General features: G+C 45.0%; 2 protein-coding genes across 18 annotated transcripts in view; one reads left to right on the top strand and one right to left on the bottom strand.

Annotated features, from left to right (window-relative positions):
• HDHD2 (haloacid dehalogenase like hydrolase domain containing 2) overlaps positions 1 to 11198 on the top strand; it is a 46879-nt gene extending 35681 nt beyond the window's left edge. For all 14 annotated transcript variants that reach the window (XM_003122291.4, XM_005652473.3, XM_021092764.1 and 11 more), the window contains 3 exons: positions 1793 to 2009; positions 5047 to 5110; positions 9827 to 11198. In XM_003122291.4, coding sequence (XP_003122339.1) covers positions 1793 to 2009; positions 5047 to 5110; positions 9827 to 9930 — 385 coding nt within the window. In that variant the 3' untranslated portion in view covers positions 9931 to 11198. The remainder of the gene's footprint in view (positions 1 to 1792; positions 2010 to 5046; positions 5111 to 9826) is intronic.
• KATNAL2 (katanin catalytic subunit A1 like 2) overlaps positions 17646 to 22029 on the bottom strand; it is a 109333-nt gene continuing 104949 nt past the window's right edge. For all 4 annotated transcript variants that reach the window (XM_021092685.1, XM_021092692.1, XM_021092709.1 and 1 more), the window contains 3 exons: positions 20711 to 20873; positions 19351 to 19453; positions 17646 to 18873 (listed from right to left, as the gene is read on the bottom strand). In XM_021092685.1, coding sequence (XP_020948344.1) covers positions 18734 to 18873; positions 19351 to 19453; positions 20711 to 20873 — 406 coding nt within the window. In that variant the 3' untranslated portion in view covers positions 17646 to 18733. The remainder of the gene's footprint in view (positions 18874 to 19350; positions 19454 to 20710; positions 20874 to 22029) is intronic.

Below are 22029 nucleotides of genomic sequence, written 5' to 3'. Positions count from 1 at the left end.
GAATGACAGAAGCAGGAACCACTTCCCCGAGAGATGCCTCTTTCTCCAGCCTTGTGTAGAACAAGTTCCCATTTAGGGAAATGTAGAGGAGCCCGCAGTTTCAGCCCTTCCCAGGGAAGGCACTGAAGTAACTGCCTGGGAATTAAGTACACGCATCAATCAAGCCACTAAGTCTTATCCCCAGTTAATATATAATAAAATATTAACAAAGCTAAATCAAATGAGTTTTTAGTTTGGCTATATAGGTGGAAAGCAATTTTGAGGTCTGTTGCATAAAGAATTCCAGTTCCGTGGTAGAGCAGCAAATAAATGGGATTGGGGGCAGGGTGATGAAAGGGGTGATAGATAAATCACCCATTATTATATCATTGCTTCCAGCTGTGGTTCTCCAAGGCCAGCATAGTGGCTTCATCAGATTTCCTAACTGTTGGATTTTAAGGTCTGCTTTAAGAAAGACATTTGTACTAATATTAGTGAATAAAGCGGAAAGCTTTGCCCTGTGCTGTGAGCAATTTGTAGTAACTAACAATAAGGCCCTGTAATAGTCCAGTATTGGTTTTTACTTAATAAAATATTTAATCATAAATGTCTGAGTTCTTCATTTCCCACAGGAAGGCATTTCCATGCCCACTGACAAGAATAATTTAGCAGTTTCATAGCTGAGCGCTTAATTACTCATAATTGTGAAGGGTAAGATGTGATGAATTCTTCCTCGATGGACATACTAAATATTTTAACTAAGTAGATTACTTAAAGTAAATTAAGCTAGTGAGATCATTTATTTTATTGGTTAAAAGCAGTGTAAGAAGAATATCATGGCCCGCATTCCATTAGATGATAATGTGTGTGACTACAGGCAGCACTGTGGGGACGGATGGCACATTTTTTTGGATGGGGGTTGGTGGGTATTAAGAGGTTTGTGGGTTTGTGGGGATTTGTTTTGTTATGTTTGCCTGAGTCACAAATGAGGCTCCTTAGCTATATGTAGAGTTTGGTTCTCTAGAGGACAACTCTTTTTTTTTTTTTTTTTTTTTTTTGTCTTTTTTGACATTTCTTGGGCCCCTCCCTCGGCATATGGAGGTTCCCAGGCTAGGGGTCGAATCTGAGCTGTAGCCACCAGCCTACGCCAGAGCCATAGCAACAAGGGATCCAAGCCGTGTCTGCAACCTACACTGCAGCTCATGGCAACACTGGATCCTTAACCCATTGAGCAAGGCCTAATTTGCACAGTAGCAGTGGAAGTGATCAAAAGGTTGAATGAAGAGGAAAGATCCCGGCAGAAAATATTTGTAAAATGCTCTATGAACTTTCTGAATTAGAAAGAATATTCTATTTTGGAGTAGAGGAAAGAGGCATCCAGGTATTTTAGGAGTTAGCTGAATTGTCACCACAGCAACAGTTGCATCGTATTGCAAAAGACTCACGCTCCTGCTTACCATTAGGGAGGTTGAAACAACTTGTCTCATTAAGTTAAGCTTCTTCCCTAGAGTATCTTATTTAGCTTTACTTCTCTTAATTCTCTTTCCCTGGTGATTTGGGGAAAGTGTCTGAAACCACTAAAGGTAAAAGGTTGAAGCAATCCCAAATTTAATAATCTATCACCTTTCTTTAGTGTACTGAGTGTAATTCCCAGCAGTTCCTAGCGAATTCATTAGAAGACAGCAAGTCATTAAAAGTTAATAAGAAACTATGTTTCTGTGAGTGTGAGTAAAAGCACTTTGTAAGTCTGACATTCTTTTCCAGTCATAAAAGCCTTGCTTTTAGCCAATTTCCATTTTCTTTGTCTCTTTAGGTTACTCCTGGATGGGGCGCCTCTGATAGCAATCCACAAAGCCAGGTATTACAAGAGGAAAGATGGCTTAGCCCTGGGGCCCGGACCATTTGTGACTGCTTTAGAGTATGCCACAGACTCCAAAGCCACAGTGGTAGGGAAACCAGAGAAAACGTTCTTTTTGGAAGCGTTGCGGGGCGCTGGCTGTGAACCTGAGGAGGCCGTCATGATAGGAGATGTAAGTAGAAGAGCCCAGGAAATGCCCTGAGCTCATCTGTCATGCTGGGAAGGGCCAACGCAAAGCACTGCTTTGAAACACGAGCAGACTCTGTTATTGGCGATATCAGGTGGGAATAAGAGGCCGCTATGAGACAGGCTTTCCAGCAGATGTTTACTGATGTTCTTCTAAAGTACTGAATTGTTGATTATTTCTGACAGCCCTCATGTTGTGATTAGATACATACAGTTTAAAGTCAATTAAAGGCTTTATATATCTTTTTGAAGTAAACTTCAACACAAGTTTAGTTTTTTTTTTTTGTTTGTTTTTTGTTTTGGCTTTTTAGGGCCACACTTTCAGGTTATGGAAGTTCCCAGGCTAGGGGTTGAATTGGAGCTGCAGCTGCCAGCCTACACCACAGCCACAGCAACACAGAATCCGAGCCATGTCTGCAACCTACACCACAGCAACGCTGGATCCTTAACCCACTGAGTGAGGCCAGGGATCAGATTTGCATCCCCAAGGATACCAGTCGGGTTCATAACCCACTGAGTCACAATGGGAACTCCATAGATTTTTTTTTTTTTTTTTTAATATCGCTTAATGCAGAGATCACCTGTACCTAAAGAATTTTGCCACTAGTGATTTTTTCCTAGTATATACTTTATGGAAGACCTCCCCAGTCAGTGTGCCACAATAGCTAAAGATATCGATTGCCGCAGGCTTTTGAGCAGCAGGGCTGAACCCAGGTGATAGGAGGCCCTAGCTGGTGACCTTTGGCTGTGAGCGCCTTGTCAGTTTACCCAGTGCACTGGGAACATTATCTCCTATGTGTGCTGTAAGGGGAAAGAGCTAGAAAGCACACTGCCTTGGGCTAAGTAGGTGGCCAGGATTATATTTTAGTTCTATTTGTCTGTTTTAGGAACCTGCAGCAAATGGAAGTTTCCAAGCTAGGGCTTGAATCGGAGCTGCAGCTGCCAGCCTACACCACAGCCACAGCAATGATGGATCCAAGCCGTGTCTGCGACCTACACCACAACTCATGGCAATGCAGGATCCTTAACCCACTGAGCGAGCCCAGGGATTGAACCTGTGTCCTCATGGATACTAATTGGGTTTATTACCACTGAGCCATGACAGGAACTCCTATACTTCAGTTTTAAATGATAACATATTAGGCTGGAAGGGACCATTGTCTGGTCCAGACCTTCTCATTTTACACTGAGAACTGAAACTCAGAGAGGTAAGCTCCATCCCGAATTCCCACAGGGGACAAGTGGCACAGCTGGAAGTAGAGGTCCTGGACTCTACTTGGAGGTCTTGGACTCCTCCAAAACCAACTATAGATCCTTATTTTCTTGACTTGTGCTGGTGCCATGTCCTCCTGCTTCCATCTTCCACTTCTCTATTCTTTTACCTAAAACCCAGTCAGATAATCACTCAACTCCACACTGTTTTGAAAAACCATCTTTTCTGTAACCTTTTCCCCTTGGCTGGCCTTTCGCTGACTTCCCTAGGCAAATATGTGTTCGAGAAAGTGGTTATCTTAGCCTGGAGACATCAGACTTCTTTATCCCTGGAGATACTGGTACTGGGATGGGATGGAAGGCGGCAAGGGCAGGCAGCAGCAGTGTTCAGCTGCACGGAGGGTTGTTAGCCAATAGAAGGATAGTTTTTTCCCTCCTTTTCCTTGTCCACTTTTCCTCGCCTCCCTTCTTCCTTCTCTCCCCCTCCCCCATCTCCACAGCTTCATCAAGGCAAGTTTAGTTGCAATAGAAAAGGGTTTTTTATTTTTTTTAATTTAAAAAATTTTTTTAAGGCAGCACCCGTGGCATATGGAGGTTCCCAGGCTAGGGGTCCAATCAGAGCTGTAGCCACTGGCCTACACCACAGCCACAGCAACTCGGGATCTGAGCCACGCCTGTGACCTACACCACAGCTCACAGCAATGCCGGATCCTTAACCCACTGAGTGAGACCAGGATTGGAACCTTCATCCTTGTGGATACTGGTCAGACTTGCTTCTGCTGACTCACGACAGTCACTCCCAGAAAAGGTTTTAAGTTAGACCTTGAATGAAGATTTGACTCTCCGAGGCTAATTTCCTAAGGCTATTGTTGAATAATATGATTTTTAAGGGAAAAAAGAACTTCCTCAGATATGGCCTGAATGAATCCTGCTTATAGATGTGAGATGGTAGCATTGATTTCATTGGTGTTTCTTCCACTTCTTGGATTTTTATTACCTCGTCATTAACATTTAACCAAGTATGTTCACCCCTATGTTGAGTAAGAATTAGAAAAGAGCTGCTTTTTCAAGCTGATCTGTTATTCCTAAGTGTGAAGTGAGTATCACTCTCAGAATCTGTTTAATATTCTCTTTGACTTGATTCCACCTGTTATGGACAATTGGATGGAAAGTAAGGATAATGTATTATAAGAGCAACAGAAGAGCTGTCTTCTGGACCTGGTTCATTCACTGTCCTGCAGTTGTATCATTCACCTTAAAAGCTTCCAAATGATAGAATACTTTTTCTTCCATCACCTGTTCTAAAAGGAAACGGGAGTTCCCGTCATGGATCAGCGGTAACGAACTCAACTAGTATCCTTGAGGACGCAGGTTCAATCCCTGGCCTCGCTTAGTGGTTTAAGGATCTGCTGTTGCCATGAGCTGTGGTGTAGGTTGCAAAAGTGGCTTGGATCTGTGTTGCCGTGGCTGTGCTATAGGCCGGCAGCTGTAGCTCCGATTGGACCCCTAGCCTGGGAACCTCCACATGCCACTATACCTGTGCTTTTTATGTTTACTAGGATAATGTTTCTAGGATTATTACTCTTTTGTACACCTTGACTTCTGTAATGTCTCCCTTTCCAAACAATATGCTCCCTCAGACTGTTAGATGTAGGTTTATCCTTTTTTACACCCTCCTTTCTTTCATGTTAAGCAAAAAAGCATGGGATTAGAGTTAGCCATCTCAGCCTAATAAATCAAAATCATTTGGTAGGTTTTGTTGGCAAGCTCCCCGAAAGCCCTGGACTAAATGCTTCTTTATGCTTTTCTAGGACTGCAGGGATGATGTTGGTGGGGCACAGAATGTCGGCATGCTGGGCATCCTAGTGAAAACAGGTATGTATCTGCTGTATGAGCTTTCTTTCAGACAGAACTATAGAACTCACATTGCTTAAAGAACAGTCTTTGCAGAAATGGCAAAGCTGACTGGGCACTTTTTTTTTTTTTTTTTAACAGCTGCACCTGTGGCATATGGAAATTCCCAGGTTAGGGCTCAAATTGGAGATGTAGCTGCTGGCCTATACCACAGCCATGGCAACACCAGATCTGAGCTTCATCTGCGACCTCTGCTGCAACCTGCAGCAACACTGGATCTTTAATCCACTGAGGGAGGCCAGGGATTGAACCTTGATCCTCACAGACACTGTGTCAGGTTCTTAACCTACTGAACCACAACAGGAACTCTCCACTGGGCCCTTTAATTCACTTTCTGCCACAAAGCAAAAATAAACTGGGCCTAGGATTGCAGGGGAAAAAAAGGCAATGTGAGAAAGCCCTTTGCTGTTCAAACCTAGAAAGATCAGATCAGAGTTCAGAGGTTTGGAGGCTTACCCAGAGATAACTATACACAGTTGACAGTTATCATTTGTATGATTTCTGGATCTACAAACCACTAATGGACCAAAAGACAGTCATGGAGCTCTGTAAAAATATCTTCTTTTTGCATCAGCTAGAAGATGATAAAGCTGATATCTTTAGGAACTAGCTAGATAAGTGATCTGATATTTTGTGTTAATGTTTACATATTTTATTTATTTATTTTTAGGGACTCACCTGCGGCATATGGAGGTTCCCAGACTAGGGGTCGAATTGGAGCTACACCTGCCACTGTACGCCACAGCCATGGCAATGCCAGATCCAAGCTGCATCTGCTACCTACACCACAGCTCATGGCAGTGCCGGACCCCTGACCCACTGAGCGAGGCCAGGGATCAAACCCACATCCCTGTGGATACTAGTCAGTTTCGTTTCTGCTTCACCACAACAGGAACTCCAGTGTTTACATTAAAAAAAAAAAAAAAACAACTTTTTCCTTGTCTTTTCACAGTGTTTTAGTAACTATTTCCTGTACCCAAATTAGGTAAACTGGGTGTGGTCCTTCAAATAAATTTAAGGAAAGGGAAAGAACAGAATGGGGAAGACCCAGCTGATACAGTGTCCTGACGATGGGGGACCAGTTAGGTGTCCTGAGTCTTGTTCTCAGCTCGGCAGTGTCCTAGACTCTGGTCAAGGCCCTTCACCTCTTCGAGCTGTTTATGAATGAATTAGCAGATAAATGGTTCCTTAGTTGGCTCTGTGACCTCATATGCCTGGCTTTCTTGTAGGCAGTTCATAAAAGGGAGGATTTACACATAAAGGTCATGGGAGAGCTGCCACCGGGAAATTTTGTAGAAAAAGTATATTTACTCATGAGCATGATGTTTGTTGAAGAAAATGTGGTCACATAAAGCTATTTCGAATTTAAAAACCCAAACAAGGAGTTCCCGATGTGGCACAATGGGATCAGTGGCATCTTGGAAACACGGGGATGCAGGTTGGATCCCCGGCCCAGCACGGTGGGGTGGGGATCTGGCTTTGCCGAAGCTCCGGTTTAAGTGTCAACTATGGCTCAGATCTGATCCCTGGCCTGGGAACTCCGTATGCCAGGGGATGGCCAAAAAAGGGGAAAAAAATAAAAATAAAAACCAAAACAAGAAGACATAGATGCTGGTACAATTGAATAAGAAGTATTTGCCAGCCCTGTGTGAGCAAAAGGTGGAAACAATCTTCTCAGGCCAGGGTTCTGGGTTGAACCATTGGAGCCTTGCAGAGGTGACACCATCATTCTGGAATTAATAGTGTACGGTTTTTTTACATTACTCACTCAAAATAATCACCACCTTTCCAAGAACATTACTGCCCTTCGATGGAAGCAAAAGGACAAAGTATCAGGTGGGTTGTCACCCTGGGTTTGATTTTTCAAGTTCCCATCAGCCACCATTTGATGATCTGGTCATTTAGGAAATCCTCAGATGACTTTTTCCTCTTGTGCATTGTTCCCATGACCATGTCTTTAGCTCGCATAATTAAGGATTTACACCAAGCATCACACTGGTCCTATGCCAGTGTCTTTTAAGCCCAGCTTCCCCTGACTGGTCCCCATTGGCTCTGCCTTCGTTCCTGACTGGTTGTGGTCAGCCTGTCACAGGGGCATCCAGTTAGTCTTAGAGAAGCCAGCAGCTGCACACACTCAAACCTGAAATGTCTAATTTAGTCACGTAGCTAAGTCCAACTCATAAAAACGGGCCCATTTGTACGTTCACCTTTGGTCAGAAAAAAATCCCAAGCCAGCCCACCGTTCCTGAAAACGTACAGAGCAGCTGGCTCCACAGATAAATTTGAAAGCAGTGCAGTGGACAAATGCTACGTTTCCCAGTGTTGGGAATTACCATGATGATTTGGACTTACTCAGTTATAGTCTTGAGTTAAGTTTGTTTCTCAGACAGATGCTCAATATATATTTGCTCCGTGATTTTTTTTTAATTGTATTTTATATTTTTAGGGCCACACCCATGGCATATGGAAGTTCCCAGGCTAGTGGTCAAATTGGAGCTATAGCTGCCAGCCAACGCCACAGCCACAGCAACACTGGATCCTTAACCCACTGAGTGAGGCCAGAGATCAAACCCGCGTCCTCATGGATCCTGGTTGGATTTGTTAACCACTGAACCACGATGGGAACTCCTCCATGATTTGTTGATAAAGGCTTTTGTCTAGCCGTAACCAGAATTTCTGTTCAGCATGTGAAACAATCACCTAGAAGAGATGGGATTGCCCTTTGTTGATGTTGTCAACTTGGCTTCCTACATCCTCCCCCCATTCACTGGACTGGGCTAAAGCAGTCTTCTGTCCGTCCATCCTTCCATCAGTTCTTTAAAAAAATACTGTAGAATGTTTTATTGGTCCAGAAAAGTGCAGACCGCCACACTGAATCAGGCCTGAGAGGGATGGTGGCCTGCTTTGTTCACTCAGCCAACATTATTGAGCACCTGCCATATGCCAGACACAATGCAAGTTGCTGAAACTATCACACATACCTGAGCCACTGTGTCGCTTTGTACTTTGTAGAAACCTGCGTTCAGGGCCAGACTAAGAAAAGCACTTGCCAAGCCTTTACCTCCATGGCTAAGAAGCCTGACTTTCAGATATTTGCCCTTGGGCCACTGGATCCAAGCAGTGGGTGGTATAGCAAAAGCCGGTCATTGACTTACCTGTGAGACCAAGTGGAAACCTTGCAAAGGAGTTTATACTGCATAGGATTTAAGCTTGAGGAAAAACTAGGCATAGAGTTTGCTGTGTGGACCATACTGTGGATAGGTGCCTTGAGTATGCCACCGTAAGTTATCTTTGTACGTTTGATGCTGGCTCCTTTCCTGTAGGGGTTCACGGTCAGCCAGTCAGGACAGGAAGCATCGTCACCACCACAGTGCAAGGATGTGGAACCGGGGGTTTTCAGGCTTGGTGTCTGCTGGACAAAGCCTCTTAAAGAGGTAGTTGTAGAAAACAGAAGGGCTTGTAGAAAATAGTGGCTGTGTTGTTGGGGAACCTGAATTCAGACAGAAAAGACTAGAAAATGCAGAAGAATAGATAGAGAAAACAGTGACGGCAAGGAGAGAGTGCAAGCGCAGAGGCAGCTCTGAGACCACAGGGCTGTCGCCTTGTTCTCCCAGGCCTGGGCTAAAGCATCTTCTGTCCGTCCATCCTTCCATCAGTTCTTTAAAAAAATACTGTAGAATGTTCATCATGTGCTAGTCAGTAACAGAGTTCCTCCTCTCAGAGAACTTAGGCTCAGATGTGAGACAAACATTAAACAAATAAATATGTAATTACACATGTTATATTGTAGAGACAAAGAACAGGGTGCCGAGAGAGAGAGAGGAAGAATAACAGGGAGGAGACTTCGTTTGGATGGGAAGGGGTCTGATGGGAAGCGTGAAGGAGGTTGTTAGGTGGGAAGAATGTCCCAGGCAAAGGGAGTGGCAGGCGTGTCCAGCAAAAGGACTGCAGCTGGTGAAGGTAGTGCGTGCTCAGGTGAGGGGTGCTGGGCCAGTGAGATTTGGGGTTCTTTTTGAAGGGCCCTGGGACACATTAAGGGTGTTTAAATAGGGGCGACACATCTCTGATTTACTTTGGAAGCGCTGAGACCCTGTGCAGGATGGTTCCTCTGCTGCACTAGACTTCAGTTGTGGGTCCTGATCCAGAAGAGCTAGGTGGCAGGCCCGCTCCTCGGTGCCCTGTGAACAGCTTGCCCGTGGGCCCAGGCGCTGCAGCTCTCCCCCCTGCCCTCCCACCCCTGGGAGCTCTCATTTGCCAGCTCACTTGGCTCCTGCTTGGCAGTAACTCATGCTGTTTCCACTCACCCTCTGGCACTGACAAGCCTCTGCCCTGCAGGGTCTGGGCATTCATTGTACAGCACTGATTTAATCACCATTCCTATCTTTAGTGCTGGCGGGGGGAAGAAATGGTTTCACCAGCTGAGGAGATGGGAAGGCAGCCTTAGTGCTCAGGTGCCCAGTACCTGAGCCTCTCTGTGTGGAAGACCAGAGGGCCTGGGGAAATGTGGACTGTGATCTTTGAATCGCCTCAGCGCATCCCGAAGCCTGGACAAAAGGCACTATGGGAGCTGCAGAGCACCTGGTTCTGTCATTGTAAGGGTGGCCCAGGCACTCACAGGTGTCATCAGTCTGCTGTTCTATCAGTCGCCTTTGTTCAGTGGCTTTACTTTCATTTCAGGGAAATATCGAGCAGCAGATGAAGCAAAAATTAATCCACCTCCTTACTTAACTTGTGAGAGCTTCCCTCATGCCGTGGACCACATTCTGCAGCATCTACTGTGAATCGCTGCCTGAATCAGAAGCACCTTGAAATGCAGCTTTCCATCCTCTGCAATGACTCAGTCCCTCAACAACTCATTGCCGGCATAGACAGGCGCGGACCACTTGTCACGGCCACAACTTAACCCTCTTTTATTGTACAGTAATCAGAAAGAAAGGTATTGAATTGCAGCCAGCCACTAAGCCTTGCTAATAATCCCTCTTGTTTTACTTCGTAAAAGATGAGGCCAGAGAAAGGGAAAGCTGAGATTGTGTGCCATCCCTCTTAAAATACTCATCAGGTTAGCAGGGCTGGAGGGAGAGTCTACTGCAGAGTCTTGTCCGCTGTCTCCTCATTGGTCAGGTGCAGGGGTTGGGTTTCAGACTGTGAATGAAGTCGATTACAGCTGCACTGAAGGGTGCATTAGGCTGTAGTTTTAATATCGAGTTCAACTGAGAAATCCATCAGAAGTGCCAAGTGGAACACAGGACAGAAGAAGCAAGAGAAATTGTCCTTTAGCCCAAGTGATGGAGTGAATATGCTTTAACGGCTATTGAAAACTAGATTAGCTACTGTGTTATTCCCAGCACGGGTGACTTCTTTTTCTCTTCATTAGCCAGAGATGACTAATTTAAATTTAGAACCTGATTTTAATTTAAAATAATATTTCCATTAATAACCTATTCATTGCAGATACCTATTATACTGTGTAACAGTTGTTTTGGAAATTTTATGTAAAATTAAAACTATCAGTATTTTACAGATGTTTTAATTAGACATTGTTATTAACAGGAACAGTGCAGAAACTAAAATCAAGCCTTTAATGTCTTATAGACCATGCATTTTTGAGGTTAGTGTCCACCAGAGTCCTATTAACTGTACATTTGCAAGATTTCATTATTTTTGCCTCTGACACTATGGGAGAAATCTTTTAGAAGCTATTGGGACAGATTCAAGCTTTTATGTACTTGGTTACTACGGCTGTAAAATGAAATCTCGTCTTGTAGCGTGGATTATTCTTCTCATGTTAAACCCACCAAAACGAAGGGGACAAAGTGGGTAATGATTTTCCTCGTGCATTTGCATACCGTGATGATCCTGGGCCTTTGCAGTTGTTTTACGGGGCTCCCGGGCATTGGGTTATTAGCGTGTAATTGTACATCATCACAGCGCTCACCTTCTCGAAGCGCATCGTGATGTTAATGGGCCTCGGGTTTTGATGCTTGTTTAGAGATCAGCTTGGTGTTGGATTCGAGGGAGCAGAGCTAAATAAATGGCAGCTCCCTCTCCTTTCGGTCGCTTGGTGAACGCTGTTCTTGGGTTTTGCAGACGCCCTGACTTGTGCATCCTAAAGAGTAAAAGATGGATGTGATAGGACCGCCTTTCAGAGTGGAAGGATGAGTGCAGGGGCAGAGAGCACAGGTCCTGGAGCACCGACATCTCCCTTCCGTGACCTTGGGCAATCACCGAACCTCTCCTGCCTCCTTTCCCTTCTCTGTAAAGTGGAGGAATCACAGGGCCCGTCACACAGGCTCGTTGTAAGGTTAAATGCACAACTTATATATTAAGGACTTTGAGTAGAATCGGGCAAATACGAGGTGTTTTGTGTTGGTGATGATGACGTGCAGATGTAGCAGGAGTGTCTGCGTTTCACAACCGGAACCGGTTGGTGGAACTCACCTCTGTATTCAGTTCAGTGGGGAAAAGCTTCCAGAGAGTTTAGAAAAGTGAGACCTCCTACTGCATATAAACCGCCTCAGGCCAGAGCTGCACCAAGAGAGAAGCCTGGTGTGCAGGCAGAGGGGCTGCCTGGCACCCGGGGGACAGGCTGCGTCGCCCGTGGCCTGCTCTGTGACACATGGGTCAGTGATTCCTTGACCTCCGTGTTACCAAGTGTTTGCTAGCTGCCGTGTGCCCAGTACCATGCTAGGAAGTAAGCATGTAAGAGAAGGAGTCTGCCCTGAGGGCCCTTATGGTTGAGGGCCTTGGGTAAGGAGAATACCCAAGGCAGTGTGAAAACTCATGCCCCCCTCCTCTGTGATGTCCTGATGCAGGGTGGAGGGGTGCTCCCTCTTCATGCTCACGGAGCACTTGTTAGACTTAAATCCTCACACTTCTCTTCTCCCGACCAGACAGGACTCTGTGCCACAACATAGGTAAGTACCCAGGCGGTCACCAAACCAATTACAACTAGCTGTAAGTATTAGAGGAACTGAATGCTAGAAGGTATCATTGTGGGTAGAGAGGAAACAGTAAGTTTCATTTTAGACTTGCTGCCTATAGGGGAGGCCCAGAAGACTCTTAAATGATGGCTCTGCTGCCCTGGAGTCAGGTTCGAGCTAAAGCCAAGAAGTGGATGTCACGGATGGATGAGTGGCGGGAGTGGGTAAGACGCTGGAGTACGACATGCCAGCCAAGGCACCGTCCTCCTTTCTCATTTGGCCCTATAGGCCATTAAAATCTTAGTTTGAGGGAGTTCCCATTGTGGCACAGTGGAAACGAATCTGACTAGTATCCAGGAGGATGTGGGTTTGATCCCTGGCCTCACTTGGTGGGTTAAGGATCCGGCGTTGCCGTGAGCTGCAGTGTAGGTCACAGGTGTGGTTCGGATCCCACGTTGCTATGGCTGTGGTGTAGGCTGGTAGCTCTGGCTCTGATTCGACCCCTAGCCTGGGAACTTTCATATGCCGCACCTGTGGCCCTAAAATGAAAAACAAAAAAACAAACTTAGTTTGATATTTTACTAACTTAGCAAACATTATATAGGGCTTACTAACTGACCTGTCCACCATGAAGTCTGTAAGGATAAATTAAAATCTTGATTTAAATCAAGATTGCTGTAAACATTCCCAACTTGGCTGGCTGGTCAGCCTGGGGCATGGAGGAGATGTAATAACAAATGCGTGAAGGACTTCATTTCCCTACTGTTTCATGTCAAGGCCTGTCTTGTTGATACCCGAGGATAGTGTGTGCATCAGCTTTACTCTAGTCCTATCCTGGCCCCAGAAAAGGGACCAAGTGACATCTTAGGACTAGAAAGGGTATGAGAGAACACCCATTGTCAGGAGATGGTCATTGAGCGTCTGCTGTGAGCCAGGTGCACGCTGGGTGTGGAGGAGGGTAAGGACCAATCCAGTGGAGGAAATCCGGTCACTCTCACATGTCTAGAATCGGCTAGGTTTGCAGCAGCCCTACTGACCCACCATTCTGTCCCCGTCAGAGCTGATTGCAATGCCCAAAAGGAAAAGTGGGCTGGCCTAGCTCGCTCTAAGTGACGGTTCCACCCAACACTGGTAGCTGCGAATATAGGAAGTTCCCTTGGTATGGTAGTGTTGTCCCCTCAGTCTTAATCCCATGTTGAAAAATTACAGGAGCAAGTTGGACAGGAAAACACACCTGCACTGGTTGTGTTTAACTGGTTTTGGATCAGTGATGGTTCACGTAGGATGAAATCGAAGTCCCTGGGTACCCATAGTAAAGAATTTTAACTGCACTAATCTCCTTCATTAAAACACCTGCCTCAAGCAGGAGAGTTCCTTTTTCCTGTTAACAGTTGTTTGTATAGAGCCATGTTTGTATTAGCAGATTTCTTTGACACAAAAGCCTTTCCTGGCGTAAAGGTGCAGGCCCTTTGCTGACTTGGTGTTAGGTCAGCCATCAAGGCCTATTACCCAAAGGACACTGCTGTCCTTGAGAGGCGACCAGAGCAAGGTGCCAGAGCACCAGAAATCATTTGTCAAAATTCAAACTGCACATCTGTTAAAATCAAACACATTTTAATACTCTTTTCCAATGCTTACCATAATGTCATACACATCTCAATGCCTATTTGTTTCACTGACTGATATGCCTGAGAAAACTAGACTATTTATTAAATGCCCACTGAGGGTAAAGCACTAAGAAAGAGCAGAATATAGCTCCAACTCCCAAGATACATATCTTCTAGTTGGAAAACTGAAGCATGTACCAGTATATCTAAAAGCCCAAAGGGCTCTGACAAGTTCAAGATGGTTGTGTAAGTCCACTCAGAGAAGAGATCATGAGTGGTAGTTGAGAGGCTTTGGAAGAGTAATCACAGCTTCTAGCATATGACGCACATACAGTGCTCAGTCTGTGGTCTGTGTCATTTTAAAGGAATGTTTCATTCATTCAGTAGCAGTGAAAAAAGAACACGATGCTAACATTCGAGTAAGATAAACACAACATACAACTTCATAATGCAGTAGAGATATTAATAAGTGACGAAGAAGAATGCCAAGAAGATGAGGCTGCGGTTACTTTAGGTAAGTATTTGTGCATCAGGGAAGGCTTCTGATGGCCAGGATGAGGGCGGGAGAGCAGGCCATAGGAGAGGCAGATGGCCAGCTGTAGTCGCCAATATCTGAATGTCAGGAGATGCAACTGCAAGCCAAGGACTGGTTTTCTGTTTTTGTCTTTTTTTTTTTTTTGTCTTTTTTGTCCTTTTTAGGGCTGCTCCCGCGGCATATGGAGGTTCCCAGGCTAGGGGTCTAATTGGAGCTGTTGCTGCTGACCTACGTCACAGCCACAGCAACGCCAGATCCAAGCCGCATCTGCAACCTATACCACAGCTCACGGCAAGGTGGGATCCGTGACCCACTGAGCAAGGCCAGGGACCAAACCTGCAACCTCATGGTTCCTAGTCGGATTTGTTTACGCTGCGCCACGATGGGAACTCCCATGGACTGGTTTTCCTAGAAAGACTTGAAGAGCTGGCAGTGTTAGGTCTGAATTGCCATGTTCAGTTGGAGCTGGGTCACTGCTGTGTCCTTCAGATAGTTCTGGGTGCTCCGGTTGGCCTCAGTCCCCACCTGGTCTTACTTTACCCAGTTGTTGCTGTGTTCCAGGTTCTTATAGGCATTTAAGTTGTGACCTCAATACCAGATGTGGAATTAAATTTCCACCAACAGCTAACGGGCCAATCTCCTATATCCCTGTAAACTTAGATCTATTTTAATCTACTTAAAAAAAAAAATTACCAGATGGAGTTCCTGTTGTGGCTCAGTGGTTAACGAATCCGACTAGGAACCATGAGGTTGCGGATTCGATCCCTGGCCTTGCTCAGAGGGTTAAGGATCTGGCATTGCCGTGAGCTGTGGTGTAGGTTGCAGACATGGCTTGGATCCCCTGGATCCCGCGTTGTTGTGGCTCTGGCGTAGGCCGGTGGCTGCAGCTCCAATTGGACCCCTAGCCTGGGAATCTCCATATGCTGTGGGAGCGGCCCAAAAAATGACAAAAATAAATAAGTAAAATAAAATAAAAAAATAACCAGAGACTCCAAACAGATTAAGAAAGCCCCGCTAAAATAAGAGGAAAGGAATAAAGATGGTATAAACCCACAAAGATAACTACAAAGATTGGTAGCAAAGACATCAGTGGACGAGAAGGTATGATAACTTGGGAGATGAAAAGTGGATGGAGGAGTTCCCATCGTGGCACAACAGAGACTAATCCAGCTAGGAACCATGAGGTTGCAGGTTTGATCCCCGGCCTTGCTCAGTGGGTTGGGGATCCGGCGTTGCGTGAGCTGGGGTGTAGGTCGCAGATGCAGCTCAGATCCTGTGTGGCTGTGGCCGGCAGCTGTAGCTCCGATTGGGCCCCTAGCCTGGGAACTTCCATATTCTGCAGGTACAGCCTTAAAAGTAAAAAAAAAAAAAAAAAAAAAAAGTGGATAGAGTATTGATAACTAAAAGTGCAAAAAAACCCCAATTCATCCTGTAGAAGAGCCTCAAAGACTCAATGGTTGGAGACACGGGGTCAAGAGGAAGTGAAGTATGAATCAAGTGTGAGAAGCAAAGAATTGGTTCAAAGCTGGTGAAGTGGCTGGAGCCCCAGAAACCCTCCCCACCCTAAGCAGCCAATGAGCACCCTCAGGCAAGGCAGCAGAGTGGAAGTATACTCTGAAAAGTGGAACTATGAATGTTAAGGCCTTGGAGACACCGGGCGTGGTGATGGGCCAGGGTGAGACACAGGGCTGAAAATGGGATTAGGTAAATCTCTGCTTAGTCTCCAGTGGCCCGCTGGTCCCTTTCTCCTGACAGCTGGGACCAGAGAGTGTGGGGTTGGAACTGAAAGTTTATCTGATGTGCTTGGTCATTTAGAAGACAATACTAGGGGGTTCCAAACAGAATACAAAAATAGTACAGTTCTGAGACTTCTAAAAAAATCAAAATACTTATAAAATTAAGCAAATGAAAAAAGAACAGTTATTAGTTCCAAGACAAACTTTAACACGAAGGGAAATGTAATCCTAATTCATTAGTTGGCTCTGCAGTGAACAATATACAGTGAATGATGTGTATGTGTGTGAATACATATATATTTGTCTTTTTAAGTTTGCACCTGGGGCATATGGAAGTCCGCAGGCTAAGGGTCAAATTGGAGCTGTAGCTGCCTGCCTACCCCACCAGCCACAGCAGTGTGTGATCCAAGCCATGTCTGCAACCTACATCACAGCTTATGGCATCATCAGATCCTTAACCCATAGAGCCAGGCCAGGGATCAAACCTGCATCCTCATGGATACTAGCCGAGTTCATTACCACTGGGCCACAACAGGAACTCCGTCATAAAAATACTGAGTTAACCTAAAATTGTAATAAAATGATAGAGGAAGGTAAGTTTGGTAGGGACAGGGCAAAAGAATGAAAGAGCTATATTTCATCCAAAGCAGGAAGTTATTAAAGTATAAAACTGATCAAGAACAAGCCTCCAAAATGAAGGCACAACCTAAAAACATACGTGCATGATCATTTGTAGACAAACTTCCTAAGAGAATGAGGAAGGGATGGGCTTTGTGATCATGTGTAGGTGGAAGTGTTACAAAGATGAACTTGGAGATTCTTAAAGGCAATGGAAGCAAGTGGGTTTTAGAAGTGGAAGCTTACGTGTATTTCCTGGGAGAGGTAATACACTTACCTGGATGGAGTCAGGAACTCCCAGGCAGGGAGCTAAAAGGACCCAACACTATTGTCACAAAGCCTGCTGTCGTGGGAGCGTGCCGCTGCCCCTTTGCCTGTTCACTCTTAAGTACACGTGCATTTTTACCTGCTTTCCAAGCACAGCAGATTAGCAACAATTGAGGTTCCATCCACTTGAGATTTTATGAAGTCAGAAAGCATGGTAAAGACTATAAGCAAATTAGACTAACAGCTTAAGAAATTTCAAGTGACAGCCTAACAATATAACCCCAAAACACAGAAGGTAGATGCTGGAAACTGAACAGTATAGTGGTCTGAGGCCACTGAGCTTAGAGACCTCCGCATCTCAGGTATCAGCAGTGCTGCACAGTAAAATACCTAGTGAAGAAGTTTCTATTGAGCTTCCACCAAGATGAAAAGTCTTTTCATTTTTTTGTCTTTTTTGTTTTTTTTTTTTTTTTTTTGGCCGCACCCACGGCATATAGAGGTTCCCAGGCTAGGGGTCCAATTGGAGCTTCAGCTGCCAGCCTACGCCACAGCCACAGCAACTCGAGATCTGAGCCTGTCTGTGACCTACATCACAGCTCACGGCAATGCCGGATCCTTAACCCACTGAGCAAGGCCAGGGATCGAACCCGCATCCTCATGGATGCTAGTTGGGTTGGTTAACCGCTGAACTACGACAGGAACTCCGTGTCTCTTTATTTTAAACTTGTCAGATAAGGTATATTTTCATTATTTTCAATTTGACTACATTTTTCATGCAATGGCATTTTTAGAGGCGTTTGAGAATATTCTACTCTTTGAGAATATAATTAATACCCCAAAATGCTTCTGTTTAAAAGGGTAGAATCCTTGGGACTATTTAGCTAGCCCAAACGTCCCTTTTCCTGGAAATTTTTTCTTCTCTGGAGGAGTCTGCCTTGCAGAGATAAAGAAAACAAGAGAACAGAAGGTAACTTACCATAGGAAAGCTCTAAGTGAGGAGAGGGCTGGCATTACTTAGTGGAAGCCTTCAAAATTTACCAGGAGTTGGAAGCTGAACCTCAGGTTGTGGGTCTGAAGGAGATGCTGCTAGCTGTGTACTACCCCATGAGGGGATGTAGAGGAGCTTAAGAGCTGGTACCCCATCTAGCTTCTGGTACCAACCTAGAAGCTCAGGTACCTCATTCTAAGCTTGGGATCCAGTGAGGAGCTGTGGCAATGGAAAGAGAAGGGCAGAGCACACAGGATGTGAGATGTGAAGGTGTTATTAGGGCCCGGAACTCAAAACAAGCTGGTAGGTAGTGGCAGTGGCATGCTGGCCACCACTGCTATTAGCTCATCTTCAGAGATGGTCAGTGACGCTCCTGAATGGGGCTAGTCCGGTACAGGTTTGCTGATGATAAAACTGGTTGGGGTGGGAATCAGGGAGAGCTGATGAGATTCAGAATATTGTCAAAAGGAGCAGACTGTCTTCGTCTTCCCTGTTCCCACCCTTATCTGCCCTTGAACTGTCAGCTGGTCAGATGGGCTATCTGGCTCCCGAACTCACAGCCATCCCAACACAACTTTCTCTATCTTTTTCTTCAAAATGAAAATGCCATTTGACAAATGAGGAACACTATAAGAAATTACTCCTCAAAATTTTATGGGATCTCATTGTGAGAAAAGTCTCCATTGCATGACCTCAGAGCACACACACCTGTAGTCAGTCTTCAGTATTCTGCTGACATTGACCATGAAAAACTAATGAAAGTATCTATTTCCAAAATTGTACAGTTGTCCAAATTAATCCAGTCTTTAAGAATAACTTTTTGATTCCAAGTGATACGTTTCTTCTAACACTTAAACTTCAACTAGCTGGCCTCTGTGGTTGTCTTTGCGGCCAGGTCAGGGTACATGTGATTTCAGACAGACTCGAACTCACTTTGCCAGGCTGAGTATCTCTGAGTCAGATTTTTTGCTGAAGGCTTGGTATGAGCTAGCACGTCCAAAAAGTCGGCAGTGGTCACTGTATCCAACTGGATCCCATGTAAATTGCTGCTTTCTAGATGAAAACAAGAGTAACAGCACAACCATTGACCTGATGGTGATCAATGCTCCTGAAACACTAATAGACCTTCTTTCAAGACAATGCATAATGCAGTATTCTTAATGTTAATGCAGCGAAAGGCAAGACAAGAGGGCTGGAGAAAAAAAGTCTTTAATGTGCAACTGAGGCCCTGAGCCCATACACAAAATGTGACTTAAATGAATCATTATAAAGATTATTTAATATTTATATAGTGCCGCAAATGGATTCAGCCCAGAGAAATAAAAGCCTGTGACCTAAGGAGTTTATCATGTGAGGGCAAAGATGATCCAAAACAGAACTGCAGAGGAGGAAGGAGTTGAGGGCACAAGGGAGGATTTCAACCAAAGAGCACACCAAGGCCGAGCCACCAAGAACAGGAGCAAGGTGCCATCTGCTGGTGAAAGTTGAATTTCTCCTAGAGCACCTTTGCTGTCATCCCAACTGGCCTACCTGAATGGTGATTTTCAAGGGCACTGAAGATCTTCCTCACAGGTCGCATGGCTGCTTCCCTGCAGACTAGCTTAATATCTGAGCCTGAGTAGCCCTCGGTCTCCTGAAACAGCCACAAAGCCAGCCATTAGGCAGCAGGCAGAATGCTGGTGGGTTACGTTCTTACAGGCAGGACTCGGTATCAGAGCCTCTGTTTTTGTTTTTAAATCTTTTTTTTTTTTTTTTTTAGGGCAGCACCCGCAGCATCTGGAGGTTCCCTAGCAAGGGTCAAATTGGAGCTACAGCTGCCGGCCCACACCACAGCCACAGCAACGCAGAATCCAAGCCACATCTGCGAGCGATACCACAGCTCATGGCAACTTCAGATCCCCAATCCACTGAGCAAGGCCAGAGATCGAACCTGCGTCCTCATGGATGCTAGTTAGATTCGTTTCCGCTGAGCACGATGGGAACTCCAGAGCCTCTGTTTGGATTCTGTGTCTGTCACCCCTGAACACTATACAAAGATTCCAAGATAAGTAATGTTTAGGGAGAGAGGCTGCTAAAGTGTTCAGATAACCTACGATGCTGGGCAATGAACAGCTTCCTAACACCGTCCAAAGTGTAGGTGGGGAGATGCTGAAGGACTGGTCCACCTGGGTTAGCCTAAAGGAGCCCTGGTGCCCAGATCCAAGAAAGTTCTTTGGTTCTTGTAAATAAGTTCATACCTGCCTTTGAGAAATCTCAAAGAACATCACGTGCAAGTGTCCACTCAGAGACAACCCTACCAGTGACAGTGGGGTGCAGATCTGTACCTGAAGCTTTTTGGTTCTGAAAGACTTGTATTTAATCATCACAGTAGCCCAATGTAGTATAGCTGTTACTCATTTTACAGAAGTGGGGACTCGGAGAGGAAGTCACGTCCCTGAGGTCACACAGCTAATAAACGGCAGGGTCAGGACCTGACCATGGAATCTCTGAGTCTAATCCCTATTCTATTTCCATTCCAGCACATCTCGCTCTGCTGGAATGTTTCCAAGGGATAAAGAGCTCACTCTTCCTTGAAGGAAGTCCATTGCGTTGTTGGGGCAGCTTGGATCTTTTTATTTTTATTTTGTCTTTTTAGGGCCACATGGGTGGCATATGGAGGTTCCCAGACTAGGGGTTCAATAGGAGTTGCAGCTGCCGGCCTACACCACAGCCACAGCAACGCCAGATCCTTAACCCACTGAGCCAGGCCGGGGATCGAACTTCATGGATACTAGTCAGATTTGTTTCTGCTGAGCCACAATGGGAACTCCAAGCTTGGGTCTTTTAAAAGTGACTCAAGACTCCAAAAAGCCCATGAGAAGGCCCTGCAAGAAAACTCCCAGCAGCTCACCCGGCTCAGCACGCTGTACTCCAGCTCTGCACGCAGCTCCAGGGCGCTGCCCTTGCTCACTGGGGGCAGCCAATGGTGGATCATGGCCTGCCTGGCCTCCTGGCTGGGGAGGTCAACCAGAATCCTCTTCTCTAGGCGGCGTAACATGGCACAGTCCAGCTCCCTGAATTGAGTCAGAAACAGAAGGACTGGTTGAGGCAGTAAACTCACTTCTTAAGCAAACAACTAAATTTGAAGAACACTTAGCAGGAAACAGTTCTGCATCATAACTGTGACTCTGCATCTGTGCCTGAGTGGATAGGACAATTATTTCATGTTGTTTGGGAGAAAGAAATGGCTAAAAAGAAGAAAAAAAGGGAGACAGGGAGGAAAGAAGGAAGAAAAGGAAGGGAGGGAGAGAGGAAAGAAAGGGAAAGAGAAAGGAAGAAAAAGGAAAAGAAAAAAGAGAAAAGAGAGAAATGGAAAGAAGGAGAGAAATAGAAAAATATCATCCTGAAATACTTCATGTGAAGGACCTAATTTCAGGAGACTTAATTTGATGGGAAAAGAAATCCAGGTAACAAAACCTAAGCATGTGAGCATTCCCATGGCAATTGTAACATCAATTATTCAATCTGATCTTTTTTTTTTTTTTTTTTTTTTTTGCCTTTTCTAGGGCCGTTCTCCTCAGCATATGGAGGTTCCCAGGCTCGGGGTCTAATCAGAGCTGTAGCAGCCAGAGCCACAGCAACTCGGGATCCAAGCTGCGTCTGCGACCTACACCACAGCTCACGACAACGCCAGATCCTTAACCCACTGAGCGAGACCAGGGATCTAACTCGAAACCTCATGGATACTAGTTGGATTCATTTCCACTGCGCCATGACGGGAACTCCTCCTTACATTTCTTAATATAAAAATTTCAAACAAATAGGAAGTTAGACTAAAACAACAAAACTCCACATACCTACCATCTTGATTCAACGACAGTTAACGTTTTGCCATATCTGCTTCCTATCTATCTGTTCTTGTTAAATTATTTTAATGTAAATTACATCATTAAACCCCATCCTTAAATGCTTCAGTGTGCATTTCCCCCCAGAAAGGATATTTTCTTAAATAGCTCCAATAAATACCATTATGACACTAACAGAATTAACCCTGATTGCATCATATGTCTGATCCTCATTCCATATTAAAATCTCTCCGGTCGGATAATGTGAGAAAAAGAATGTATATGTGTATGTGTGACTGGATCGCACTTTGCTGTATGGTAGAAAATTGACACAACACTCTAAACTAGATATAATGGAAAAAATTAAAATCATTAAAATAAATAA

This window comes from Sus scrofa, chromosome 1 (genome assembly GCF_000003025.6).
Source record: "Sus scrofa isolate TJ Tabasco breed Duroc chromosome 1, Sscrofa11.1, whole genome shotgun sequence".
NCBI classification, from domain to species: Eukaryota; Metazoa; Chordata; class Mammalia; order Artiodactyla; family Suidae; genus Sus; species Sus scrofa.
This window is presented reverse-complemented; position numbering and strand designations above follow the sequence as displayed.